We start from the raw sequence: 27,382 nt of genomic DNA, 5'->3' as shown, positions 1-27,382 counted from the left end.
GTAAAAAAAAAAAGGAACACACTGAAGAGCAGCTGAGAAATAAACATCATTCTTTGGGAAAAAATGGAAGTTATTCTTAGGATGGTGGTGTTTATGTTTATCCGCATCAGTGTTAATAGTGTGAGTGATAATCTGCGCGCGTGCCAGAGGGCTAGATCCTGTTTCTTCTGCTAATGGAGACTACAATATGGAAGACTTGAGGCTAGTCGGGTTTTATGTCGGGTGTTGCAAAACATTTGAAATGTAACAAGTTTGTATTTTCAAGGATACTTTATCTTGAGAATGACTTTGTAAAACCACCCTCGCTTCTGTTATTACATGGTCTACATGTTTATTGCTTGTGACTGTCATAAAAAGGAGCTGCAGCACAAGTAGGGGTGAATGATGCAACTCCATTATGTTTTATTAGCTTTTTAATGGTCCAATAATCACGATCATGAGCCCACAAAGAAAGCTTCACAAAAGTCTCAGAGTTACTTTTTCTGAACAATTCAGTGACATATGGGAAAAGCCACATCTGGAAGATTTAAAATATATGTTTAGAAATTAGCCGATTATAAAACTTAATGCATGACTTTCTGTGCCCACTAAGTGCCACTGGAGAACACCCAGTAATCATAAGTCATGTTGCTGTAGAGCTTAAAGTGAAAATATCGCTAATATCTAACAATGTTTATGATGATAATGCTACTTTCCTGTCACCGCTAGGTGGTGCTATGTCTGTGAGTCAATGTCAATGACTAAATAAAAGAACTGACCAATGATTATGACAATGACTGTTTTCTACAGTCACTGGTCAATACCGACATGTAGATGTCTCTAGACCTGGACTCTATCAAGCTTGTGAAGCTTGGGACAGATGAGTTAGAAGAACAGACGAGTGAGGCAACACGAAAAACTCAAAAGCATTACAACTTAGCATCACCAAAGTCTGATGAGTAAACTGATCAACTATCATATCAATCTTAATAAATCTGTTGGAGGAGTTTGTTAAAGTTCATCGCCTGAGAGCATGGCATCTTAAATTTAAAATGGTAAAATTGGGTTGAGGGTAAGTCTTGAAAAACCTACAAAGTTTCATCCATGTAAAAAAAAAAGTGCATGGACTATTTCATTTATATATTTTAGCCAGTGTGACACAGCCATTTGTTCCTCACCTAAATGTCACACACATAAAGTATGGAAGTCTATCCATGACTGAGAAGTGTGAAAGCAAATAGATCTCATTTTTGAGATCTATTTGGGTAAATAATAAAAAAGAAGCAGACAGGGTCTGCGCACCGTCAGTCTTTGGGGTTTAATCCTGTTTTTGCATTTGGCCCTGCACTTGTTACTGTTAAGCAGACATGACGTGATACACACCAGACTACCAAGGTCAGGTTTCTCCATCGCCATGATAAAGTGAATCCTGGTGGAATTACCCATGACATGCCACATCATTACATACATCATAGCGTGTGCCGTGTCCTGCTTGGAATACACTGGTGTGGGCAGCGCTGTGAGCGCGTGTGACTCTCAGTGGGAACGGTTGAGCTGGCTTTTCTCAGTGTATCTCCCTGCCAGCTCCTGTTCCGTTCCAGTACTCAGGAAACCTGTCCTCCAATCGAGCAGGCCTGGCAGACACAACACAACAGCCTGTGAGAAGGAGGGGCATGAAAACTGAGAGAATGAGATATTGAAACTTGAAAAAAAGAAACAGAGTGGGATATGCAGAATAAAGCAAAAAATAAAAATAAAGGAAGACAGGGGGTGTGTAGTGAAAGAGTTATTTTTGTAAAAGAACCAGAAAGAAGGGGTGGGTGGGGGCTTTCGAAGCTGATAGGACAGGAGTAGGACCAGACACGGAAAGCTGAGAGGACCACAAATAAAAAAGAAAGGCCTGACAAAGTATGTGAACGAAAGAGGAGAGGGCAAGAGAAAAAATGAGGGGAGGGAGGGAGCAGACAAGGGAAAGAGCTTTAAACAGGGGGTGAAATCAGGAGATTTGCAGGTGCAGCTTGAACAACCAATGACCTTAATGGTGCATTAAATCCAGCTGTTGCTTATCCAGACTTTCCTCAATCCCTCTAACACCTTCAGCTGCACAAAAGCCTGCATGCAGCATCTCAGTTCTCACAATGGTGAGTGAATATATATATATATAGCAGTGCAAGTAAAAGGAATGAGAAACAAAAGCATAAAGATGGTGTGTGACAGGGATTGGCAGAGACGGTGATTGTTGAGGAGATACTTGGTATTTAAGAGCAGAAACTGCAGTGATTGTGTGACTCCAGCCAGAAAGCAAGGATAAGGCCCATAGATAAAACAGGAACAGTGGTAATGGAGCGTTGTGTTGACTCTATCTCCTTGACTTTGTCAATATTAGCCGAGTGAAAGGTCCAGATAAGAATGTGTGCTACTACAAAGCTATATAAGGATCTAGATTGGTTAGATACTAATTGTGTAATATCTCAAGTGTGTGAAGCAAGCTGGGGAGATTTAAAAAAAAAACGCTAAAAAAAAGCCAGAAGGAGAGAGGAGGGGGCGAGTGTGTGTGGACTGTCAAAATGCTGTTTAAGATAACAATAGAGCCTGGATTCAAAAACAGGAACCCTCTGTTTCCTGAGCTGGAGACTGTAGCTGTGTGTAATGTTGTCATTAGATGTGAGTGTTGATGTGCTTGAGAAAAAGCAAAGAGTGACCTACAGTCCAGTCCATGCACAGATTTCTTTTTTTTTTTTTGGTTGGTGACCAAGAACAAGAAGAAGTGATACGTGTCTGGGAATCCAAACAAGGGGCAAAACAAGATGAAATCTCTCAAACTCAGGGTTTTTTCCATGAAAACGTGGGTTGGAAAACAACTTAAAAATTAGTACAGCCTGGCTGGAAAATGCTAAACCAATTAGCAAAGGCTTAGAGCTCATCAACCTCAGATTTACTGATGAAAGATGAAGAATCATCGGAAAAAGCATGGCCCATTTCTCCTTAAACCTCTTCAGGAACTAATTTAATTGCAATATTCATTAAAAAACTTTACAGTGTATTGACTAGAAATGGAAAATTGTGAAGTGTATTTACATTTTTAGTAATAAAACTGAGTTGGCTTTTTTTTTAACCCTCTCAGGCTCAAATTAAACTTTTTGTTGCTAATGCACAACCAAGTCCTGCAGTGGTACTTCTGAGTAAAAAAAAAAAAAACTCAAAATATGTATGTGGGGTAATCAGGTTGTTAGTTTTTAACTGTTGCAAATCGGCAACGCCTGCCTTGAGAAGGTTAATCTACTCTTTTACTTAAGTGTTTAAATGTAATTTATGTCAATGCCACAGCCTTGACGTGATGTCTAGGGGAACACTGGGAGTTACTGGAAATATGGGACCAAGCGCAACAAGGGGAAAAAGCAGCGGAAACACTCTTAAGTGTATTAAAGTATGACTTTTATTTACAGTGAGATAATTAACAAAGACAAACCAAGTGCAAAAAACAAAAGGAAGCAGATAAGTTTCAGAGCCTTCCAAGGCCAAAGAAATAAAAGGAAAAGAAAGCCCACAACGCCTAGGGAAACAAAACTCAGTTGGTCTATGGAATCAAATCGTTTCTGATGTTACCACAAAAACATGAGAAGAAGAAAGCAAGAAACAGATTGCCTCCCATGAGTTATCAAGTACTCCGGGGTCATAACAGGATACTTGTCAACAAGCTCAACAATAGATGGCACTCTGAGGATGAGTGGGACATGATGTCCAGCCCCAGTGATGGTCTGATGACCTTTTAGGCGTGGGTGATCCAGGCACTGGGGTGTGGCTGACAACCCTGAAACACAATGAGAGCAACATCGCTCGTCCAAAGAGAGGTCAGAAAAAGTGTTGTCCTCGAGGGTAACACTTCGAGTATTAAACTTTAGATGTCAGAAGTCTCATAAACAAAAAGTAACAAAAAGAAATGCTAAATGGCTAAATGCTAAAATGCTTACAGCAGAGCCTCCAACTCTATATTAGATGTTCAGTGAGGAGCACCACCATAATCCTCTCTTTTGTTAGATTTTGAGAGGCACGGAGCGAGAGAAGAGACTTGTTATATTTTAAGCTGACAATAAATGAAATGAAATGACCTGAAAGAAGAATCAGATGAAGAACAATTTTTAGCTAGGTCTTCCTGCCACTAACAGTCACTGTTACCTGTCACCACAACCTGAAGCTTTAATGTCTTTGTTTTTGAACAGTTTTCAGTCACATCTTTAGGCAGATACGTGATAGATCGAGTTTCAAGTGTTAATCTTTACATCGTGTATAATGGTTTCAAGTCTCAGTGCAACAAGGTGTGTGTTATCCCAATAAGACCATTAGTTTAGGCCTGTGTTGATGTGTCCTTAAACAAAGCTACTTCTCGGTTGTCTCCTTTGTTTTCGGCTTCAAACGGCACCTTTGTGCCCAGATGGATCATAACGAGTGAAGCTGAGTTTGTCTGCTAACTTTAAAGTTTAAGAAGAGGCTCTTCAGACAGTTGAGGTGGCTATGAATCAAAGTAGGGGCATCAGGGTGGAGGACCCGGCTACCCTTCTCATCGGGTGTCCTGGACTTAAAGTGGGACTCCTGAAGGTTTTGACATTGATAAGCACACAGCTCATAAATACCCTTGAGCCGCGATCATTATGGACAGCCAGGGCCTGTATTAAATTGCAGACATAATAGTTGTGGGATCCCTGCGCTACTTAGGGCCCACTTAATGAAGTCTCGGGCTACTCCGTTGGGTGTAAGGTCAGAGTGTGGTCAAGTGTGACCATCCTTAACCATGTGAGACCAGCACTTGCCCTCGGTGGCCCGAGTAAAGAGACACACCTGTTTCAGCTGCTGCTGTGATGGCAGCAGTGAAACAGTGGAGGAATGTGGCCCCCACCCTTCACCCTTCACCCTCCCACGCCCCCCCATTCCCTCTTCTCCTCTCTCTCCACGCTATCAACGCTGTCCTAATGAATCTCATCACACAGCCTGCGTTTGTCCCACTAGTGCTTTGTTTGTTGACCTTTATAAGACGTCATTACTTGTTATCTTCATGTGCAATTCTGCCCCATAACACAACCCCTTCAGCCACATTCATAGGCCACAATATGTGTGTGTGTGTCAATGTGTGTGTGTCTGTGTGAGTGTCTGATCAAATGCTTCTTGTCAGTGTAACAGCCATTAACAACGGGCATAAGCTTGATGATGTCCCCTTCCTCCCTCCATCCATTCTCTCCTCTCACCCTGAAACACAGTGTCCTTTAGGATTACCGTTATTGACAGTGGAACTAATTGGCACATGGCTATGAAAGTTCCCCCACCCACCCCCCGGCCATTTTAAATTGGACTGCACAATTTCCTTCAACATCTGATAGGCAAGTATGCCCACAGGACCTGAGGAGGTATTGATTATAAATGTATTAATGTGGGTCAGTGCTGTGCACGCAGCAAGGGGCGGATGATGGAGAGCTGCATGTCTAGACTGGAATAAACTGACCTCGTCTTGTGTTTACATAATTGATGGTAATGGCAGGAAGGGGGAATTCTGTCTAGTAGTCCGATCTGCTCACTACATTGTTTTCCCTTGAAAGAGGCGATGCAAACAGCTCTTTGGGAGATGCTTCTGTATTGCTAAATTAAATGCAGCTATAGACCATCAGGAAGACAAAGCGCATTGATTTTAGTGTAGACATGGCAAACTTTATTTCACTATACTGTATTAAGGAGGTCTGGGATAAACTGAAACAAGCATTAAATAGGCAGATCTGCCAAACTGAACATCAAGTTAAAGACAAAAAACTAATTACGCCCAGTCGATGGATGCGAGCATCACTGACTGCATTCAAGATATCGCTTTTGGTGTCTCATTATGCAGAGAATGACCTTTCTTGTTTCTTTTCTTGCTTTGCATGAATGGGGAAATCGCATAGATTTGGTCATCCAAGCATAAATCCATACGTTATTGATTTACTCTACAAACTAATTATGCATTTATAGCAGCTACAGAGTTAAGCTATTGCGCGGTACGCCAAATGTAATCAGCGCCTGGCGCTTGAAAGGTGAAGTAAATAATTTATTTCACATTTACAGGTCAGTTTTGCAATTGAAACCACACAAAGATACGCCATTGTTGATGCCGCTGGTGACTGCCATTGACCTTATGTTGAAATGCTACAGGTCAAGGATTGGAGGACTATGGATTTGGGGTGGGAAGTGGCAGCTCAATGAGGCCACCACATCAGACAGGCTGTCTGTCTGTCATTACCCATAAATGAAGTTGATTGGGTCAGACTGCTGCTCTGCAGTCATGCCCATCTTGACACAAGCCATATTGCCCCGCCACCCCTCTCAACCCAAAGATCACGACTGCTCAACCTCACAGAAATCTGACCCCGAGGCTCCTCCCTGCTCCTTAAGGCACCTGCCAACCTTTCACCCCTTCACTGGGTGAGCATCTGGAAGGTGATGAGGCACAGAAACGAAGGCCAGGGTGGGCTGTTGCAGGGTGGTAACAGATAGCCCTAAGGAGTCATTAGACTTCAGAAAGCTGGTCCTATTTGTTTTCACAGATTAAATACCTACTCCCCCTTCTCTATTACATGTTTTGAGTGTGTCTGTTGGTATTACTTCCCACGTCTCCTTCTTTTTGTGTTTTTTCCCCCCTTCATGTCCATCTTTCTTTAACAGTGCACACACAGATCAGACAGGCTATGATGTGTGCACAGCTGGTCTTGACAGAGCCGTCCAGGAAACGTGTGGTTTACAGATCCCCTGTTGACACGCTGATTTGAATTGCCTTTTTCCTTTTCAGAAACCTGGAATTTTTACTGTGCAGGGGACATTGAGGTCCGACTCAGCATGTTTGACCATGGTGGAAAACCAATCTCAGTGTGCTGCGTCCTGACTGACTGACTGATTTACTGAGTGGATATGTCACAGTGCATACTGTAAAGCTCAATCCAAAATCTTGATTTCTTACCACACATGCACTGGCCCCACACCTGCTCACACCATTTGTTACAAAGATTCTGTACCATTAGTTTCTTTAAAATGCTATTCCCACGCCTCGGTTTTATGGAAACAGTAATATCCAAGTTGTTAAGTTACAGGCAGAGACTACAGACATACTAAATCTGAAGCTACGCCATCCTAAAAGTTACACCTTAGGGCCAAAAGCTATGCAATAAAGTTTGGTTCACTTCACTCACTTGATTGAAAAGACAGGATTTTAATGGTTCTAACCAGTGAACCATTCTTTTCAGGTTAGCGTAAAATCAATCTGCAACGTGAGGCATTCACATTGTTGGTTTAAGAGGTTAGAGTGATAGTTCAGCATTATGCAAAATACAGTTGCTTACTTTCTTGTCAAAAATTAAACTAAAAGATCAAATTTTAGTGTATACCAGCCACTGTGTGGTATACACAGTGGCTGGTATACACAGCCACTGTGTATACCAGAGGTTTCCAGGGGTGTCATATGTGTCAAACCCATTTTAGTGCATGGGCCACATGCAGTCCCAGTTCACTGGCCTGTAAAACCCATGCATAATAATATGTATAAAATAATAATGATGATAATAAGACGAAAAACCTTGAAAATTTCCCCAGTGGAATGAAACATTAAAAAGCCCACATTTAATGAACCAGCTTTTTACAAAACAGACGACGAACAGCCTGAAGTGTCTCATTGAAAACAAAATACTCTAAGCTTAATTCAACAGTACATCTCAGTTTTTTCACATTTGCTCATCTTCACATGAAGTAGGCCACTTAGATCCTAACAACAACCAAATTTTACATCTTTATGAGTCAAATAACTTTTGTCAACATCTTTCAAAACTTGTAAAATTACCCAGACATTCCCAACCTCTGCAGTAATGCTGCAATCACCTAATTTTCAGCAATAGCATTCTCTTCCTTTGAAGTGCTGTAATTATTAATGACTTTGCTGCACTTTTACACATTGCAAACCCATGCGCTGGGTCCAATTGGATCCTTTGGCAGGCTGGCTCTGGCTCCATATGTTTGAGGCTCCTTCTCTAAGGAGTCACTACTTCTAGCCAAGAAAAAGCTTCAGCTTTATATTTAACAGACGTACATGGGAGTGGTAACTCTTAACATCTAGGCCTGTAATGTACAGTATCATGCCAAAAACATGCTAGTTGTAGGGCTGCGCGGCGTATGTGTCACGCCTTCCACTACACACTCATTGCATAATGCTAATTGTATCATTCAATTGAGAATACAAAGCTTAGTAAACAAATCCAATAGAGTGGGATATGCCACCGGAGTGTAAACATTAAATTGACTTAGCCCTGTGTCTTCCCTCACAATTGCAGTGCAGTGGGTTACAGTGGCCATATGGGCTCCGTCAAGCATTACTGTCACCCCTCATTTAGAATAGTGAGGAGAGATGGCCCTGCTATGCCCCTCAAATCCTCTTAGCCAACATTTAGCTGATTGATTTTTTCTCCCCCTCCTACCTCGATTTAGATCATCAATGCGATAAAAGCAGGAAGTTGTATATTATGAATTCCATTTCGTCTCATGTGGAGATGGATGGACGGGTAAAAGGAACATAAATGTTTCAGCAATCACTGCGTCTGGAAGAAAAATATCCAGGCAGCGTTATTAAATTTAAAGGCGGCGCAAACTCAGTAAAAGAAGCGAATGATCTGAGTGTGATTCAATCCTTTCGGCAAATAACCTGTGTCACATGGAGGAGGACTCGTCGCCTGTTGTGATTGCATATATATAAAAAGTTTGTCCGGTTATTTAAGAATAAATGTACTTCTTCAATTACATAAAAGTTTTGCTGCTGTGTTTTAGTGGGAGCTGGCAAAATCAACTTTGAATCACATGCGCATTATAATGATGTCTTTTTAAAAATTATTCACCCCCCTGTCTGTTTAACTCTTAGTGCCGGCCTCCATCACAAAGAACCATGGTAATAGTTTTGACTCAGCAGAATAGCATTAAGTCGGTTCCTCTTAAACAATGTATTCCCCTTCAGGCTATAGAAACCACTCTGTGCATTAAACAAACATCTCAGGCCTCTTGAACATGACGTTCAGCTCCATGTTGGCTGGGTTTGGGGATTCCAGCAGACCGAGTCCTATGTGTTCTCCAGATGGCACCACACACTGTCTCTCACAGATTGTATATACCCCCGAGATCCCTCATAAATTCAAATGATTGCCTCCTCCCCACCCCCATCCTCTCCCCTTGAACTATACTAAATGATGATCATGGAGATTATGTATTAGTAATTCCTGCCAGGTCTTTAAAAGAATGCCCATGCTGTGTGCTTAATACTCAAAGGAGGGATTATGCAGACCCCTACATGTGGTGTTGTGGCTGCATACCTCCAGTCAGACTAAACCCAATCTGTTACAGATTTGGACTAAAAGAAGAGAGGTGCAGCAAGCAAGCAGGGGGGTAGGTGGAAGGTTGCGCAGGCCATATTCATACTTTACAGTACATTCCACTTCTTCTATATCATGGGGGATCAGAGCTAAATCTCCCTTTGGAGGTTGTATTTTTATTTGTGTGCATAAGGACGTTAAAAAAAAAGAAAGAACCTTGGCTTGTGTCAAGGCTATACGCTTTATTATTTTTCTCTCAATCTCTCTTTTTCTCCTTCATTTTTTATTTTCCCTTTGTGGTCGAGGCAATCCCAAATCCCCATACAGCTTCCCCTTGAATGTGGGTCCAATTAAACACATATGTGGATTTTCATATTGAAGCTCATAAAAGGTAAACGGCAGTGATTTACATTACATTTACATAAGGAATGCTAAGTGCCTGCACATGTGAGGTGTTAATGCATCTATCAAAAGCAGATGGTCATCTCTATTCATTGCTCTCACCCCGATTGTTTCATTGACCAAAAGAATCTCATGAGCAGGGATGTTATTTTCGAAACATGGAAAAAAACCATAAGCATATTATTTGTTATGAGGAAAGGGCAAACATCTAAACATTTGGAAATATCTACCAAGTCACCAGTCTGTTTCAACCAACAGGTGACGTCTTTTTTTGCTTTATCAGAGTAAACTCCTGTCTTAGTCACTATGTTAGCAGCAGCCTGGGTCTAAAGGGCACGTACAGAATGTCTGTTATAAGTTAACTTTTTATTGCATTTGTGTAAACAGTAAAATTTGATTTACTGGTACATCCTACACATCCTTTACAGCACATAATTCCAAGAGATCGTTTGGCAATGAATGCTTTTTCTGTGGAGTTCGGGAACTTGGCATGAGTGATCCGGTTAGACTTTATGAGTTAGATCAGCCAACGTGTAAAGGTTTGTGTGCTGTTAAGTGAATGATTTAATGCCACAGCTATCAGTGGCCAAAGTGTAGCAAATCATTAGAGGTGTAATGGTTTAAAGTCCAAAGGCTGCTCTCTGGTTGTGTCCTCCCATGTGCATTTGTGTTTCAAGATTTTCAGGCCACTTGTGTACATTGAATGTGAGTTGGCATCAGTTTGGCCCCTTAACAAATAGATGAATAATTTGTATTATGCTAAACAACCACATGTAGATATATGCCACAAGTATGCTAATGTGGTAAGCTGCGAATTTTAAACATGTTCATTTTAAAATTCATATTTAAATCCTTGCCTTTACTAAAGTAGCTTCGCATGACTTACACTTCTAAACGATCCGTCTTAAACCGAGACTCGGTCTGAAACAAACTGCTACTCTGTCTTTATGCCAACTTTCCTCTGATTGGCTGCCCTTCAAAAATGGAGAGCTTGAACACCATGTGGGTGGGGTGCCGTGTTCAGACAGAGAAATGCGTCCAAGATGACCATTTTATAGAGATTATCCCCATTTTTTGACATCATACAGATCCATCCATCTTCTTCCACTTATTCAATTCAGGTTCGTGGGAGGCTGTTGCCTAGCTCAGGTGTAGTAGGGTGAGAGTGAGAGGTTGTACACCTTGGAGAAGTCGCCAGTTTGTTGCAGGGCAACTTGAGACAGACAACCTTCAAACTCACCATCACACAAGCGGTCATTTTAGAAACACTTCATGTAGATCCAAGAGTAGAAAAAACTCTGAAAGAGTTCTGTGCCCCTCACCCCAACTGGTCATACAGATGGCCATCCCTCCCAAAGCCTGGTTCTTCCCTAGGTTTCTACAATATAAAGCACCTTGAGGCAACTGTTGTTGTGATTTGGCGCTATATAAATAAAACTGCATTGAATTGCACTTGGTTGATAGCAATTACTTGTATACATAAGCTGGCCTCATAATTTGATTTGTTTAATAGAAGCATCCACAACTGTAACAGGACATGTATGATGGAAAAAAAGGAAAAGTATAATAGGTCAACTTTAGAGATCGCTCACAAAGAAAGCAGAGCAAACTTGGTTTGTTAATTTGTTATTTATTTAATTCAAGTGATCAAACCTGTGGCTCTCTATTTTTTTTAAAACTAAGTTTGACAATTCCTTAATTCTTCATCACCTTCATCATCATAATATTTTCTTTATATGGCAAAAAAAAGAAAGACAAAGCAAATATTTATCTTTGTATTTAAGAATAAGGTTAGCAGCACATTTCAGTCATTTGTTTACCAGTATCACATACCAAATAATATATGGGGAACATCCTCAGTGATTCTCCTTTCCAAATAAATGTATTCAGACCATTACAGTAACTGAGTGTGTCTCTAGTGCTTTGCTCAGAGACGGAGTACTGCTGCCCCCTAGCGCTGAAACGGCGCCAACGTTTCACTGCCGGAGCACAGTAAAGACGCCGATTAAGAACAGTCTGAAACGCTGATTGAATTCTAACAACCACGGCAACACAATGAAACAGAAGGTGAGTCTGTAATAATTTAAACAATTTGAATTTATTCAGTGTTTCCTTCCTTAATCCATTTTTCTTTTGCAAACATTCTGTCAGCAGACGAAGTTTACACGTTAATCTTCTGGTTTCTTTTCATGAGAAGCGCTGCTCATTAACTTACAATCAAGCAAGGTTGGGGGAAAAAAATCCAAAGTATTGTGTGCGAGAAAACAAGTTTTCACTATCTGCCAGTCGGTGCCGTTATCAGTCAAGCCACACGCCCCCGTGAAAACAGGGAATTAAACACCCAAATGCACACACATACACTCACGCACACACACAGACAAACATCAGACTATTTGAAATCCAAAACAGCGATGCACAAACAGAAGTGTGGAAACTAGTGATTAGCTGTGCAGCAGAGGTATAATTGGAGCCTCTAATTACAGTATTGCCTCATTGTTCCTCTCTACCTCTAATTTACCACATTTACATCCCAGAAAAACAATCACTTTGGTTGGGATCATAATGGCTGAATGACTAGCATTAGCTGTGGTTAAACACAGATTTAGTTATAGATGCAATAAAAGCTCTTTTGTATTCACATAATGTTCATATCTCTGAAACAAAAGAGAACCATTAAGGACACGAAATGACAGAATAAAAGCTTCTACATGAAAGACGACACTGTGTGAAGCTATGTATACATTAGCATTATAAATGTATGCAGTATAGCCTGGCTACAAGTGCAAGCATCAAAGATATAATTACATATCAGGTGCTGGATAGTCCAGACACTACTTAAGCAGTAACTCTTGCAAAACTGCATGTAACAAAAATGTAAGAAACATAATTACATTGCATATTTGTTGCTATAGAAACATTTTCTTGTAGAAGAAAATTAAATACAAACCAAAGTCGCTGAGATGTCTAACTTTTCGCTCTAGCTTTTTAAATACTTCACAAATTAACCAAATACATTCCCGATTACCAACTTCAGATCAGCCATTATTTAAATTGGAAACTCGCGGCTGGATGGTCACCCGTCTGACCGGAGTCTGATCTGCGTTGCGATTGGCTACCAGCTCTTGAAGCTGTAGGGCCCCTCCACCAATGAAACAGAAAGCGGGGCACACGGGGCCGGTGCAATCCACGTGGCCTTCCCAAAGAGGCCGCAAGGAATGGGCATCGTAGAACGTGACGCGCCCTTTCTCAAAGTCAAGGCACACACCGAGCCGGGGCGGCAGCGGGTAAGTGAGGCCAGCGGGCGATGAATGGCCGTTGCTGTTGGTGTCCCGCTGTTGATGGTGGTAGCTGTGCTGCGGCAGGTAGATTTTACCCATCCCCATAGTCAGAAAGCAGAAGGGCGGCGCAGAATCCAGGGCATCCTCTGCGCCGCTGTCATGGCCGCTGTCTGGGTCGTAGCTGCAGAGAGACAGAGCGAGCTCTTAAGTTCTTTTCTGACCACCGGCTTTCTTTCTTTAAACTAGTTTTTGTGGTGTTGCAGTCACAGCATGTGTGACAAATGTTGGCAGGTGGAGTCAAGTATTTAGAGCCTCCTACTTTTTGCACACCTAAGATTTTGTTTATACTAAATTAAACCTAATCTGTAATCCTATTTGAAGAGTGGATCCTAAATACACATAAATAAGCATTAATATTGTAGTAAATCGTAATTTGCATGATCATCACTGCTGGAGTTAAAATCTATTAGGCTGGATCTGGAGCTGTCATATTTTCTTTGCTCACCGGGGACTGGCCATGTCTTGTGGAAGGTGAAACCACTCCTGCAGTTTGGACTCCAGGCCCACTCCCACCTGTTCCAAAAAGAAAAGAGAAACAACCATTGTGTAATTGATAAAGAACTTATTTTTATAGCAAACCTCATTTAAGTTATCCAATTTTGTCCTTATTTTAATTAAGTGGATGCATTTTAAAGAATGGATTAGCCTTTTTCTTAAAACAATAGGAGTAACCATTGAAGCTCTTTTCTGAACTGAGCAGCTACCCTTGATTAAAAACCTGGAAACTATTCTAATGCTCATCAGACAATATCTTTATTAATATATACGAGGTATCAAAACCCATCATTAAGAATACATGGGAAGCTGTTGTATGTCGCCCTTATTGGGGTAAATAAGGGTGACATATTTGATATGTCAGCCTTTTTGATATTGGCTGGGGCCTTTCTGGTACTCAGACGTCGTCCCAAGTAAGTTAAGTTAATTGGCAATTCTAATTTGTCCATAGGTGTGAAGGGTTGTCTGCCTCTCAATCTATGGCAGCTGGAATCTGCATTGAGAAAATAAATGATGTAGTTAAAACTCTGGAGTTTATATTACCTTTAAATAGAGCCATGGAGAAAAAGAGAATTACAGTTATTAGGTATATTAGTTTCAGTATAGTTTGGGTTATTTCACAAGCTGGAACCATTTCCTCATTTAGATTCGACAGCATTTCTAATAGATAACAGCAGATGGCGTAAGCATGAATTGAGGCTGCACTTTGGGGAAAGCCTCAGAGGGGATTGGCTGCGACTCCTAGACAAGGCAGATCCCCATCTACTAATGAGAGGTAAATAAATTGGAAAAGGGAGCAAGGGTGAGGCACGGAAATGAGAACAAACTGCTTGTAGTCCGCGTGGTGGGTTTATGTGTTCTCTGGGTTTGTGTCACTATTATAAGTGGATTAGGGCTCATTTTAAAAAGGAAGGCGGCAGACAGTGTGTTTAAATTCACACACACTTTGTCATTTCATTCAAACATTTCATTTTGGTTGAATGAAATGACAGAAGGCTGATCTTACATTGTACCAAATATGATGAAATCACACTTTAACTTCATTAACATATCATTCCCATTGAACCTTCCTCACACCAACTCTGAGGACATTTTAAATTTAGATTTTATGATTTTTTTTAATACCCTTAAAGCCGTACATCTCGGACCTCTGGGTATCACACAGGCCAGTTTGTACTTTGAGATTGTTTGGACAAAGAGGCCATTTGTCTGTTCTAGTGCTCTTCTTCAAACTAAAATAGAAACTGTTAAAAGGTAGTTTGCAGTCACGACACAAAAACATAAACATAAAAACACAAATTTTATTTTCCTTGAGTTTCACCGACCACATTTGTTTTTATTAGTCTTTCTTAATCTGATGACCTGTGGCCTTAAGCAGTGCTCAAATTTGGTACTTTTTTTAAGAAGATTAAAGCATTTTTAATCTGGAATATTTAGGTTTTTTTTAAAAAAGTCTATACTATACTCTACACACAGTAATGGGAATATTGACCTGGCAGTACGTTTTCATGAAATGCTCAGTTCAATTCAGTTTTATTTAAATGGTGCCAAATCACAAGGACTTAAGGCACTTTATATTATAAGTATAAATCCTGCAATAATATGGAGAAAACAGAAAACCCCAACAATCAGATTAAACCCTATGAGCAAGCACTTTGTCAACAGTGGGGGGGCGGTGGGGGGCTGAGGGGAGGAAGACAGAACAGAGACACTTTGCGGAAAAAAAGGCAAAGATTAATAATAACCAATGATTGTTGAAATGTGTGCACATGAATTCACTTGCCTTCACAAGGTAAGACCCAGGCTCCACTGAGCATGCCCAGTAGTGCCGTCCTTGTGTAATGGCTACATCCCCTACAAGTAGGTCAGAAGTCAGGTGACAGGAAGTTAGGGCGTGGTCGGCAGCCTGCAGCAGAGAGAGACCAGGAACGCTGCGGGCACAACGCTGCTCTTTGCTGACCACCAGGCGGTCGGCGTGGAGACCCCAGCGAGAGTCCAGGTAGAAGTTAAGCACTGAGAGGAGAGAGTGTGACAGAGGACACAGCAGAGGGAGGGGAAAGAAGAAGAGAATGGAGGCAAGAAAGAGGGAAAATTGAGAAAACAAAGGGACAGGTGCATACAGAGATGACACATGGGGGTTTTAGAAGTGACAGGAGGTGACAGACAGATTTACAATCAGAAAACGGCAAAGAGAAAAACAGTGAGGAGAATAAGAAGCAGCTGAGAGGAGAGCCAAGAGGGAGAGGACCACAGAGTAGGCATGCACCTCCTTCCACCAGCACTGGAAGAGAAAAGGACACTGGTCCACACAATGCACTGATGACTCAGGAAGTAAAATACAGAAGCTTTGGCAGCGTTAAGTGCAGTATTTCCACAGGAAGTACAGTGGGAAGATATGCAATAGCAGGAAGGAAACAACAGCCAACAAGGACACGAGGAATTCAACAATCACTCAAATCGATGGTTAAAAAGCCCTAGATCTGAATCAGATCCATGTTGTTAAGCCTCAGGTCTTAACAAACCGCAAACCTCATCAGCACTCAGAGAGATTTCGTTACAGGAGCTAAAGTGGGAGGCGGAGGGATGAGTGGGTGTCTAAGCAGGGGTGGAAGAACAGAGGATGTGTGGGATGACCGTAAAGAGAAACAGGGAAAAGACCAAATAATTTAGTGGTATGGGGTACAGAGATTTGGTGAGAGGATACGTATGAGTGCACTTCTTACGTTCTGTAGGAGGCACGTAGTTTGGCAGCGTGGAAGTAGCACAGTTGAGGATGACAAGTAGAAAGCTGTGAAATGGAAATAATACATGAGAGAAAGATGAGGAAATAAAGAGTAAGAAAGTGAAGATGATTCAAAAGTGAAGAGAGAGAGAGAAGTGGAAATAAGTGAGAAAGGAAAAATTGGAATGACAGAAAAGAAAAGAGAATGGATTTTTTTAAGCATTTCACCACAGCAAGCATTCCAATGCTTTCATTTTAAATGAAAAAACAAAAAATGGGTGCGATGTGGTGAACGTGTCAAGTGTGTGTGATGCATTTTACACTCAACAGAGGGATAAACCATCCAAATTCATATCTCCTTTCATAGTAATTATAACATATTTGATACTGTCTAAAGACCTTGGGGTCTTGAGGTACAGCAAATGTATTTGGAAGAGTAACAGAGATGCCTGCTGTATTTAGCTACGCTAGTTTAAAAAAAATAAAAAAAAACAAACACAAAAGACGTTGTGAGCCAAGAACTGTTTACTGGGTGTTTACTCTGGGTATGTTTTCTTACAGTTTTACCTCCAGCATGCACAGTTACTGTGAGCTAAGTTAATGTTGGTGCCAGTTTCTGTGTTTCTGTTACAAGCAACGTGCCTGCATGGCGAGAGAAACAGACAAAATAAATCAGAAAATAAAGTCCAAGTAATAAAGCTTTCACCAAGAAAAGTGGGCTGCGTGTTTACACCGTTTTTCTTGTTTATTTATTTTCTGCAGTTGCTTTTGTTTCAGGTATTAATATTTTCATACTTTTGAGGATTATGGTTTGTACAGTGCACATTGTTAACCCTGCAAGATGTGAATGACACTAAAACACATGCAGTTCATTAAGGTGTGCTAAGAGTCTCCTGACGATTCTTCCATGTTGGGAGCTGGGACTAAAATCAGGTTGGACTGCTCCTTTAAACCAGCTCTGCATAAGAGTCTAACCTAAAGGTGTTCAAGGGAATCTGATCGCAGGTCAGTTAAATTAAACTACTCGTGGAATGTACATAACAAGCAAATTTTTATCACATTATGGCTTTTCAAGTGACTTAAAATGTGACTCTTGTCTAACAAATTTACAGTTTCTGTACAGTGCTGTGATTGTACTGTTGAAGTATTTTCCACCTTCCTGATTTCTTAGTTTCATGCATATTTATCCCAAATGTAATGTTTCAGATCATCAATTGAATTCTAATATTAGAAAAATATTACCAGAGTAAATACAAAATGCTGTTTTTAAATAGTGATTTCATTAATTAAAGTGGAAAAAGTTACCTGGACCTGTATGGAAAAAGTAATTATCTCCCTTGTTAAATCCTTAATTAACTGTGATTAACAACATTTTTTTGGACAGATGAATTTAATTTAACATGTCACACCCAGGCCCGATTGAATCAAGAATCACTTAAAAAGAAGCTGTCTGATAGTGAAGTAAGCTAAAAGATCTGAAAAAGCAACACATTATGCCACAATCTAAAGGAAAAGATGAGAAACAAAATGAGTGACATCTCTCAGTCTTGAAAGGGTTACCAAGGCCATTTCTAAGACTTTGGGCCATCAACAAACCACAGAGTCCTCCTCCACTCTTTAACCAGGGGTGGCCAGCCAAAAAAAAAGCCAAAAAACATACTGATAATCCCAAAGACTTTTGAGAAAATATTCAGTGGACTGATGACTGAGACTAAAGTTGAACCTTTTGGAAGGTTTTGAAGGTTTGCTGCTCATAAAATCCAAGATAAAACTAACATAAAAGCACTCGTGCAACAGTCAAATATGGTTGTGGTAGTGTGACACGCAAAACCCTCCAGTTTGGCAGAATTGAAACAAAAGTCCTCCAGAGCCGGACTGACTGGGAGAATCACTCACTGGCAGGTGTTGCAAAAGCTGGATTGCAGTTCTTGCTGCCATCACAACCAATGACTAGGTTTAGGGGGCAATTATTTGTTCACACATGGCCGTGTAGGCTTGGATAGCTTCCCCCCCCCTTGCTGAGAATTAAAATCATCATACAAAAACGTGCTTTATGTATTTGCATCATCTTCGTCTAATACTAAAATTAGTTTGATGATCTCAAACATGTAAGTGTGACATATGAAGAAAACTAAGACAGATGGGGCGAATACTTTTACACAACAGTGTTCATACACAGCATGTTTATTATCAGTTAGCTTGGTGAAAGAGAGATACAATCATAAGGTGATAATTCTGACAAAGTCACAGTGCTTACAGAGGCTGCTTGTGCAGAAAATTTAAAAAACTTTATGCAGGAAACCATCTGAACCTTTTTGAAGCAATGCCTGAAAGTCACTGCACTTTAAACTGGGATGCAATTGCTTGGTGTCATAGTCATGATTATTAATTGGGGTAAATGTTGAGTCGGCAGATAAGATCTCATAAATAAAACATTGACTCCCAAAAATATATATGGTATAAAACTGGTTGTAGTCCAGTTTCAAGGTGTGGTTGCTTTCCCAGGACAATCTGTGACATGCATGTAAACAACCTCACGTCAAACTAGTTTGACATGTTTCTGGTTTGTTTTGTTTTTTCCTCAAACAGCCATGTTGTTTGGGTGTGTTTACACTGTGACAAAGTCGTCCTGTTCAGTTGTTAATAAGGACAACTAAGAAGCTCGGTGTGTGCCCTCACCTGGTGCAGGCGGGGTGTGCAGGTACACCTCCTCACTGTACTCTCCGTAGCCCGCCTTGTTGCAGCCTCTCACCCGCAGCACGTACACGCTGTCCATTTCCAACCTGTCAATCACAGCGCTGCTTCCACTCACTTCGTCCATTCGCTGCCAGCCCCAGCGTGCAGCAGCCAGTCCTCCTCTGATCCCACCTCTGGACGCTCCTCCTGGTACTACACCACGACGGCGATACTCTACAGAAAAGTGCCAGGATGGTGAAGACTCCGGGGGCAGTCGCCAGCACAAGAACAGCTGGTCGTAGGCCAGACTACGCTGGGTATCGATCACTGGAGCCAAGGGCACTATGGCAATAACATAATGATTAGATCAAATTTTTAAGTTATGTTATATATGTAATAATAATAATTCTATAACCCACTCGCATGTAGTTGGTATGAAATTATTTAGACAGTGAATGTTTAATTAGAAAGTTAATAGAAAACTTGCTCTTACGCTATTTCATTCGTATCTTTTTTTTAACCTTCAACTAGAACCCTCCTCACCCTGGATGAAGTTCAACTCTGTCAGGAGTTTAAGTTCTTTGGAGACGTCCAGCTGGAAGTGTCTGAATGATGGATCGGCCGCTAGTGTGAAATGTTGCAGATTCTCAATTGCTTTACTCAGCCTAGTGCAGTGAAAACAGGGAGAGCGGCGTCAGAGGAATCAAAGGCTTTCAGGAGGGACAGTGAGGAAGACTCACAGTTTAAAAGGATGTATGAAAAAGAAAATACATTAATAAATAAAAGATAAGACTGCTTTTAATCTATATTTCTATTATAATAAAAAACATAAGCAGCACATTAGTGACATCCCTTCAGTTTTTATTTCCAGATACTGTGCTGTATGTGGGGCTTTCTTTATTTCCTTTCACATATTTACATTTGAACCTAGCCAGGGTGTTCCCTGCCTCCTCTCTGATGGATATTTACTTTTATAATAACAGATGCAACAATAAACTGAACTTTCAAATAATGAGTTAAGGGTATGCACAAATAGTCCCAGTAAATGTAATAAAATAGGCAGCCAGTCATAAGAATGTAGGCTCAAAGGTGCACGGGAGGTAAAACAGCTTGTTACAGAAAGAAAATAACAAAGGGGCTTATTATTATATAAATAAGACTCATGCAAAGCAACTCCAAGAATAAAAATATGGTACTGGAAACTTTGACAATACACACATTTTGTGCTATTCTTTGGATTTACTGACAACACTGCTTATGCTGTTTCTTTATTTGGCAAGATGATCAACATGAATCCTATATTGGAACCAATGAAGTTATGATTCCTATACATTCTAAGGCTGCTTCTTCTACCCTGAAGCCAAACAACACAGAGAAGAATGCAGGAAGAGAAGTCTCTGAAGATTTCCCCTCAAAAAAAGAAAGAAAGCGCTAATCTAAGATCTATTCAAATCAGAGAGTGATTACTTAACGTAAACAAAAAGGAAACCTGTTATGAGTCTGGCGAGAAGCCTGCACAAAACAGGGCTGATCTGTTTCTTTCAGCAGTTCCTGCGTGTACGCCATGAGCCCAGCGTGCTCCAACAAGCCACGTCTCTCCGCCACTTGAGCAGCCAGTGCCTCGCCTCGTTTCTGCCGTGCCCCCTCCAGAGCCTGGGTGAGCGAAGCGTGACGCTCGGCGAGAGCGGCCGTCAAATCCCTGATGCTCTGAGCCAGCTGCTCTCTGGCCGACACGCTGTTTACCTGGTGAGGAAAAAGCACAAAGACAAGTTTGGAGAACTAACACCAGGCTTCTGCTGGTACATTCTTAAAAAGGGTCCAAATAACATTATAAAACACTTTGAGAAAAAACACATTTTTGGAGTTATATAGGTTTGTAATGATATGATTAGGGATGCCAGCTATAGTAGGTAACAGGTTTACTGTAAAAGAGTCAAACAGGTTGGATCATGCATGAAACATGCAGCAGTTGTACATAGTATCCAATCCTAAACAGCCAAGCTGAACAAATACTTGCAGTAGCTGCTGACTGATTTTAATCCCATGTTCTGGGAGATTTTGTGGGCCAGAAGTATTAATCACCTCAGTCTGTGTGATGGAACTCTCCAGCTGGGTAATCTGAGCCAAAACTGTGTCCTGGTTGGACAGAATGTAGTTCATCTCCTTTGTAATCTTCTCCTGTCAAATTAACACCAAATAAGCGACACAGAAACAACAAATGCACACAGATTATCAGTTTCACACAGCCACACATCTGCATTATCTTGCACACTATGCTTGTCTAACAGTTAAAGCTGCATTACTGTAGCTTTTTAAACAGCACTGCATCATTTTTATCTTTACCTTCATTGCATTTGCTGGTTGCATTTCAAATGTTAGTGAAGTGCAAAACTATTTTAGAGATCTGGACTTAGTCTAAGTGGCGCAACAATTCCTCCATGATAGCTCAGAATCTCATCTCTGCAGTCTTGCGTGAAAGACTTGGAGCAGAGTCGCTACTTCTCCAAATAAAAAGGAGCGAGTTGAGGTTGTTTATCTGACCTTGTCAGATGGCACCTGGGTGAGGTGTTCCAGACAAGTGAAAGAAGATGGAAGGATAGATAGGGACGGGAATCAAGAACCGGTTCTCTAGTCCAATTCCTTGGAATTGTTAGTCTGCCTGCCGATCGATCCTGTTTATCGGTTGCATTTGCACTTGTGCAACAATCAGCTGATTTCGGTTTGTTTGTCAGAGGAAGCAGTGAAGCAGTCTTTGACTACTATAATATATTATTTTAACCTGTGAAATGGAGGGTTTCACACTATTCACATATATGCTGGCTTCACTACTACATTCTTTGTGTGTATTCCTGCCTCTAGTAAACCTTTCACTGTGCGGGACAGAGATAGATGTCAGATTGTGAGTCAAACCTTCAGCGCTTGGTACGCCTGGGCCACTGGGAGGATTTTATGTCCGGTGTGAATGCGGCGCAGTTTGCAGAGGGGGCAGAGCAGCCGCTGACATGACCGACAATAGAACTGCAGCTTCTCCTGGTCGTGTTCTGGACAAGTCAGCACCTGAGCGAGACAGGCAAAACAGATGAGAACAATTTAATCTGAAGCACATTTTACTGATTGGAAGAAAACAAGAATGTAGCACACAAGTGTGAGTATGCCTGGGTAATTTATTGATTTGCCTTTTACTAAGCAGCAAAGAGCAAGCGGAGGGCTCTGAAAAACAAAAGTAAAGTAAATGTAAAGGGGTCTCTGTATTTTCTTCTTGTGTTGTTACAATTTAAGTGGGTCAGAAATCCATATTTTGCACATGGAAAGAAACCATAACTGTTCCATCCATGCAGTCTTACAGTAATGTAGAATTACTGTCCTTTATGCAACTTGAACTGTGCCTCACATGGCAATCACACTTTCTATATAATGCAGTGCAATATAACTACACTCGATTTACCACTTATTTAACAACATATACAATTAATCTGGCGGCGCAGCTCAGGAAGTTCAAAGAAAATCTTAATGCTCATAATCCCTGAGGTCCACCCGATGACGTCGCGGCACGAACAGTTGAAGATCACATTTTTTGATTCCTCCTGAAACCCTCAGCAAAGCATGTCTTGTTGAAAAGTGTAACAAAAGACTTCATGTCTGCTGTCACTTATGCTTTATTTTAGCACAAGCAGATGTGGATGAACAGTATGCGTGTGTCAGTGTTTCAGTACCTTTGGTCTGAAGTTGAGTGTAGGCTGGATGTGCTCATGCTGCGCCCGTGGCGTTCCCCATGGGTGATAGAGTTTGAAACACTCATTGCAGAAATTAGACCTGCAGTCAGCACAGCCCTTGGTGGCTTCCAGAGTTTGAGGCGGCTTACAGAATTGGCACATCACAGCCACACTGCCCAGACTCACCGTGTGTCTGTACCTGAGAAAGGTAAGCGAGAAAGAGAAGACAGACTGATTTAGCCTCACGTTATTGAGCTCGTTCCACCTTTTTTTTTTTTTTTTAATGAAGTGGGACCTGGCAACCAAGCAAATAAAGGATTAATGAGTTGAATATTTGGACATGAAATAAATTCTCATTAAAGGAACACAAATGTTTATAACAAAGAGTGAGTCGAGCCCATGGGTGTGCTTGAGACAAATGGTAATGAGCAGGTGATGAATGGAAAGCTGTGGAAACATGCGGTCAGCCAGGGTAGCTACAGCATGTTGCAGTGCACGCTCAGTGCTGGTTCAGCTGCTGAATACTGACAATAAGTTTTGGACCTGTTCCCATACCTTCTGCTTTTCAGGTCTAAGTCCTCTCCTTATTTACATTTGTCCATAAACATCATGAGCACTGAAGGACATCAGCAATCTGTAGGGTTATCTAACTGTTTTTGTCATGAATCTGTACTCAAATAGCATCTTTCTGCTCAAGTTAAACACAGAAAGCTCTTTTTACTGCAAGTCTCATTCGCTCAGTCACATACACGATCATTTTTCTAATATTCATTCATCTGAAGGAGCTGGGGTTCGATCCATTGACCTTGAGATGGCCTGCTCGACCACCTGAGCCACAGCTCCCAATCTTCTGTTTGCAGATTGAGTCTATACTTACCTCTCCACTATACGCTCCAAGGTGAGGTTGCGCAGACAGTCAGTAAGGCCTTTCTCTCCCAGCTCAACATCTCTGCCGCAGGGGATACAGGGGAACATCATCACCAAGGGTGGACCTTCCTTACGGCGTCTACCTGGGTACGTCCCATAACCGGGAGACCGTGGCATGGATGGTGAAGGGGGGTGTGGACCTTAAACAAAAAAGTAAAACCAGTTATAAACAAAGAAAATTAAGGAAAATCATGGTTGCCATTTCTTTTAGTTTAGGTTATAAATGGAGAGAGGTACTACAAACCTGAACGCAGCACGCGGTCGATGGGCCGTTGTTCATTTTTAGGTGTGGGCCTGCGTGCCTGACGAGGTGAACGGGTGTTGGGTGTGGAGGCTGGTGAGTTGGGTTCTGGTGGAAGCTCTGGAGGCGGGTATCCATTTGCTACCAAGACCTCGGAGGCACACAAGAGACAGACGCTGTGCAGGCATGGCAGGACCACAGGCTGTTTAACTATTTCCTTACACACGGGGCAATGCAACTCATGCTCCAGGCTCTTCATGTTAGACTGTTGGAAGCAAACAAGCAAAGGATGACTATCTGCACATGGTGCTGTAGAGAAAAACAGGCTGAGTATCCAGACATCCTGAAGATGATTGTGTTTAGGAACGCAGCACACAGACACCTGACTGTGCACAAAAAAAACTTTAACTTGAATAAATGGAACTAAAATTTGCCGGCAGCATAAAAAGCTCTCAAACATGAATGCCAATGGAATTGATTAAAATCTAAAACTATCCAATTATAGCATAAAGATGCAAAATTAAGACTATGACTCAGCCAAATGTCGTTTTATACTTAAGAGCTTTGATTCTTACTTCTATACATACATTTTTACTCAGTACCAGAACAGCATTCAAGTTTTAGACCAGTCCGACTTGCAGATGTACAACTGAGGGGAAACGGCTTCACAGCAGATACCCTGAGAAATACTTAGCAATGTGAAAAAGATGTGCCACACAGGCGACACAGGGTGCCAATCTTGTTAAATATGGATTAAGATGAGGCATTAATTATTCAACCACCCATCTCTTAAATCACAGCCATGCATGTGACCATGAGCCAGTAGCCACATTTCTTTATGACTCAGAAATTCTATAACACACTTGTTTCTAAGAAATTTTGTAAAAATGTGTAGTAATGTGTAATATTAGCACGCAAAATCAGGTTTGATAATGCATTTGTCTTTTTTTATACATTACTGCCAATGCAGCACCTTCGCTTTGTGAAACTACAGCAAACAGACCTGGATGGCGAATCAAAACTCGCACCTCTGGAGCACCTAACGCGTGCTCTGCTCAAGGACATGGATCTGACAGAAAAGGACACTGACCATTGCATAAACCTGTGACTTTACCACTGCAGTCACTCTGATCTGATAAAAGATTAATTCCACTCTCATTACATCCTGGTCTGTGTGAAAAATACACAGATTTTATGTCCAGTGATGTTAAGAATAATAATATATTTTATTTGTTGTCCTTTTCCCAGTCATGAGAACCCCCCCCCCCCCCCCCCCCCCCTTGCTTTGTGGATGCCCTTGACACAGAACCTACTACCAAACTGGTTGCAGGGCATCACAGACATTATGAGTTAACTTCAAAACCAGGACAAAGCAAACAGACTGACAGTGCTGCATAGGGGATTTGGGGATTGTGTCACTGTGATGTGATATGATGCCACCATCAGGGCTATTTAAACACAAAGATCATGCATAGGGTTGCAGAACAATTGGAATATTATGAAGGGAATATAAAAAGGAAAGGTCTACATTCATACAATAAAACAGGATGAAAAAATCTGTGCAGATACTGGCTGATAGCGCACCATCTACCCAATTTGCAGATAGCACCACCTTAGTCAAATTAGAATTACACGGAGAGAACTGGCGGATAGCGACGACCTGCACTGAAGTATAAAACTGGATTAATGCTAATAACCTCCTTCCTCCCTCAGTCCACCTCAGTCATTTTCTCCAATGTCAACTCTGGCCTATCTTTTTCTCATCCTCTAGCAGCTTAGCCTATCGCATTTTCAAGCACCTCCGATTCCTGCAGGCTGAGCGCACAGCTACAAACTGTGGCTCTCTACCTCCATCTCACACGCACAGTCCGCACTGCTGCTGAGGCCGGCGGGGAAAAACAAGCAGCGCATCCTTACCTTCACCTGGAATCTAGGCGCCATGACAGCATTTCCAGGATCAGAGCAGTGTCTGTGTAGTGCAAAGAGGGGAGGGGTTTGAGCGATTACAACGACCTCCTAGCGCAGGTACGATGGGCTCTGGAGGAAGCGGGCTATGGCGACGGAAAAGATAACGCACGTGACTGCCTTTGACTGCTGAACGTGCTCTGTGTGCACCTCTAAGACCACTCCACCACGCTCTGTTGGAGCCGTGTCTAAAAATTACCTCTAGGTTTTAACCCTGCAATGCTTGATGCTCCCAGATGCATCGATACACGTTTTTTTTATTTGTCTCAGCAGCAGCCCCGAGTCCTGCATCTCGTCTCCATGGAAACGAGCATCCAGAGTGCCGAAAAAAGAAACGTGTCATTTGGGTCTGCACCCATGCTATTATTTTTTTAATGACATTATAATTGCCACATTTGAATGGAAGTTAAGCTCAAGTCCGATATGTAGGCTACCGACTATAGCTCATTAATGTCGGTAAAGCAAAAATCGAAGAAGATCAATATTTAATTGGCTAAAGATGATAAGAAAAATATGTTTTAGTTTTATTTTATTTCAGTGGACTTTAATTGAGGTTCAGAAACAGATAGCACACGGATTGGGCCCATGTGATAGAGACACTCCGCCGATAATTCGCTTTTTCCCTTTAAAACATGATAAAACATGATAGCTACTCTTTATTTAAAAGAAATAAATAAATACAAATTCATACTCCACGTTATATTCAGCGTATATCAACTAACAGCACAATGTCACGGATATACACTTACGGTGGCGCGAACCAAGGCTTCCATCGCTGATGTGGCTGTTTTTAAATCCATCTCTGCCATTTTAAGAGCATAGCTTCCCCCTGTTTTCATCATCTGGAAATAGATTGTGGTGTGTCCAGGCCGATGGCCATGTAACACATATTAAGAACGCGAAATATGCCGAAAATATGTCTCGAATATAGAAGAGTTTTGGATATTAATATTATTTTTTTCTATTAGATGTTTAATTTGGACATTTTTACGCGCGTTAATTACCGACTGATAATAAGCACCTTGTGCTGCTTTTAGGCATAAAAACAAAACGCTTTCTGGAAAAAAAAAATCTGAATTTGTTCTTAATTTACGAGTACATCCACGCCGAATAGCTACTACTAAAAGATGCCTGTGGCTTTATTCCTCACGCAGGCATCCCTCCCCCTACGTTTCCCATCCTGCACCGGATGCCCTCAGCTGATGCGGAACACAGGGAAAATCGCTGTAAATCCAGGAACCCATTCCTTAATAACTCAAGAACGTAGTGGGGGAAAAAACAGTATTTGTCGGTTTAAAACTGATTTCCGGGATTTAAAATGTTGTAAAGGAGTCGTTGGCCTAGACTCTGTCGAACACATCTCTCGCGGATGATGTCAGTTTGAGCCAGAAAAAAACAATCATATCATAAGATAGAAGCTGCAACCAGCTTTTGGCAAAGGGAGTTTTATATATCTTTTATTGATCAGGGCAAAAACTCTCACTGACTTATAAAAATGTATTTTTCAGGAGCGATCACGCCAAGAGGATAGCAGAAATTGCAACAAATTTAACAGTTCTACA

General features: G+C 41.3%; 1 protein-coding gene across 5 annotated transcripts; it reads right to left on the bottom strand.

The window, feature by feature from the left end:
• Window positions 1-11,822: 11,822 nt before the first annotated feature.
• Window positions 11,823-27,038, bottom strand: LOC113015321 (tripartite motif-containing protein 46-like). Of its 5 annotated transcripts, none has more exons than XM_026157317.1 (12): window positions 26,570-27,031; window positions 23,859-24,120; window positions 23,565-23,754; window positions 22,688-22,886; window positions 21,885-22,031; window positions 21,057-21,152; window positions 20,464-20,717; window positions 19,518-19,639; window positions 18,978-19,316; window positions 15,360-15,589; window positions 13,527-13,594; window positions 11,823-13,202 (listed from the first exon to the last, which is right to left on the bottom strand). In XM_026157317.1, exons 1-12 carry the CDS (start codon window positions 26,660-26,662, stop codon window positions 12,779-12,781), a joined length of 2,424 nt encoding a protein of 807 aa, XP_026013102.1. In that variant the 5' UTR covers window positions 26,663-27,031; the 3' UTR covers window positions 11,823-12,778. The 5 variants fall into 5 exon arrangements, with proteins under 5 accessions (XP_026013102.1, XP_026013103.1, XP_026013104.1 ...); XM_026157318.1 differs by lacking the exon at window positions 26,570-27,031 and adding an exon at window positions 25,773-26,532; XM_026157319.1 differs by lacking the exons at window positions 11,823-13,202; window positions 13,527-13,594 and adding an exon at window positions 16,300-16,364 and having other exon boundaries at window positions 15,399-15,589; window positions 26,570-27,036.
• Window positions 27,039-27,382: the final 344 nt, after the last annotated feature.

Source organism: Astatotilapia calliptera, chromosome 22 (genome assembly GCF_900246225.1).
Source record: "Astatotilapia calliptera chromosome 22, fAstCal1.2, whole genome shotgun sequence".
Taxonomy (NCBI): Eukaryota; Metazoa; Chordata; class Actinopteri; order Cichliformes; family Cichlidae; genus Astatotilapia; species Astatotilapia calliptera.
The sequence above is the reverse complement of the archived record's forward strand: the minus strand, read 5'-3'. Positions and strand labels throughout refer to the sequence as shown.

Excerpts from the sequence above, each read along its gene's own strand:
- LOC113015321 (XM_026157317.1), bottom strand. The coding sequence starts at position 26,662 with ATGATGAAAACAGGGGGAAGCTATGCTCTTAAAATGGCAGAGATGGAT. Across the intron at positions 23,755-23,858 it reads CGACCGCGTGCTGCGTTCAG|GTCCACACCCCCCTTCACCA; the intron begins GTTTGTAGTACC and ends TTTTTGTTTAAG. Across the intron at positions 19,317-19,517 it reads AGAGTTGAACTTCATCCAGG|TGCCCTTGGCTCCAGTGATC; the intron begins GTGAGGAGGGTT and ends TTATTGCCATAG.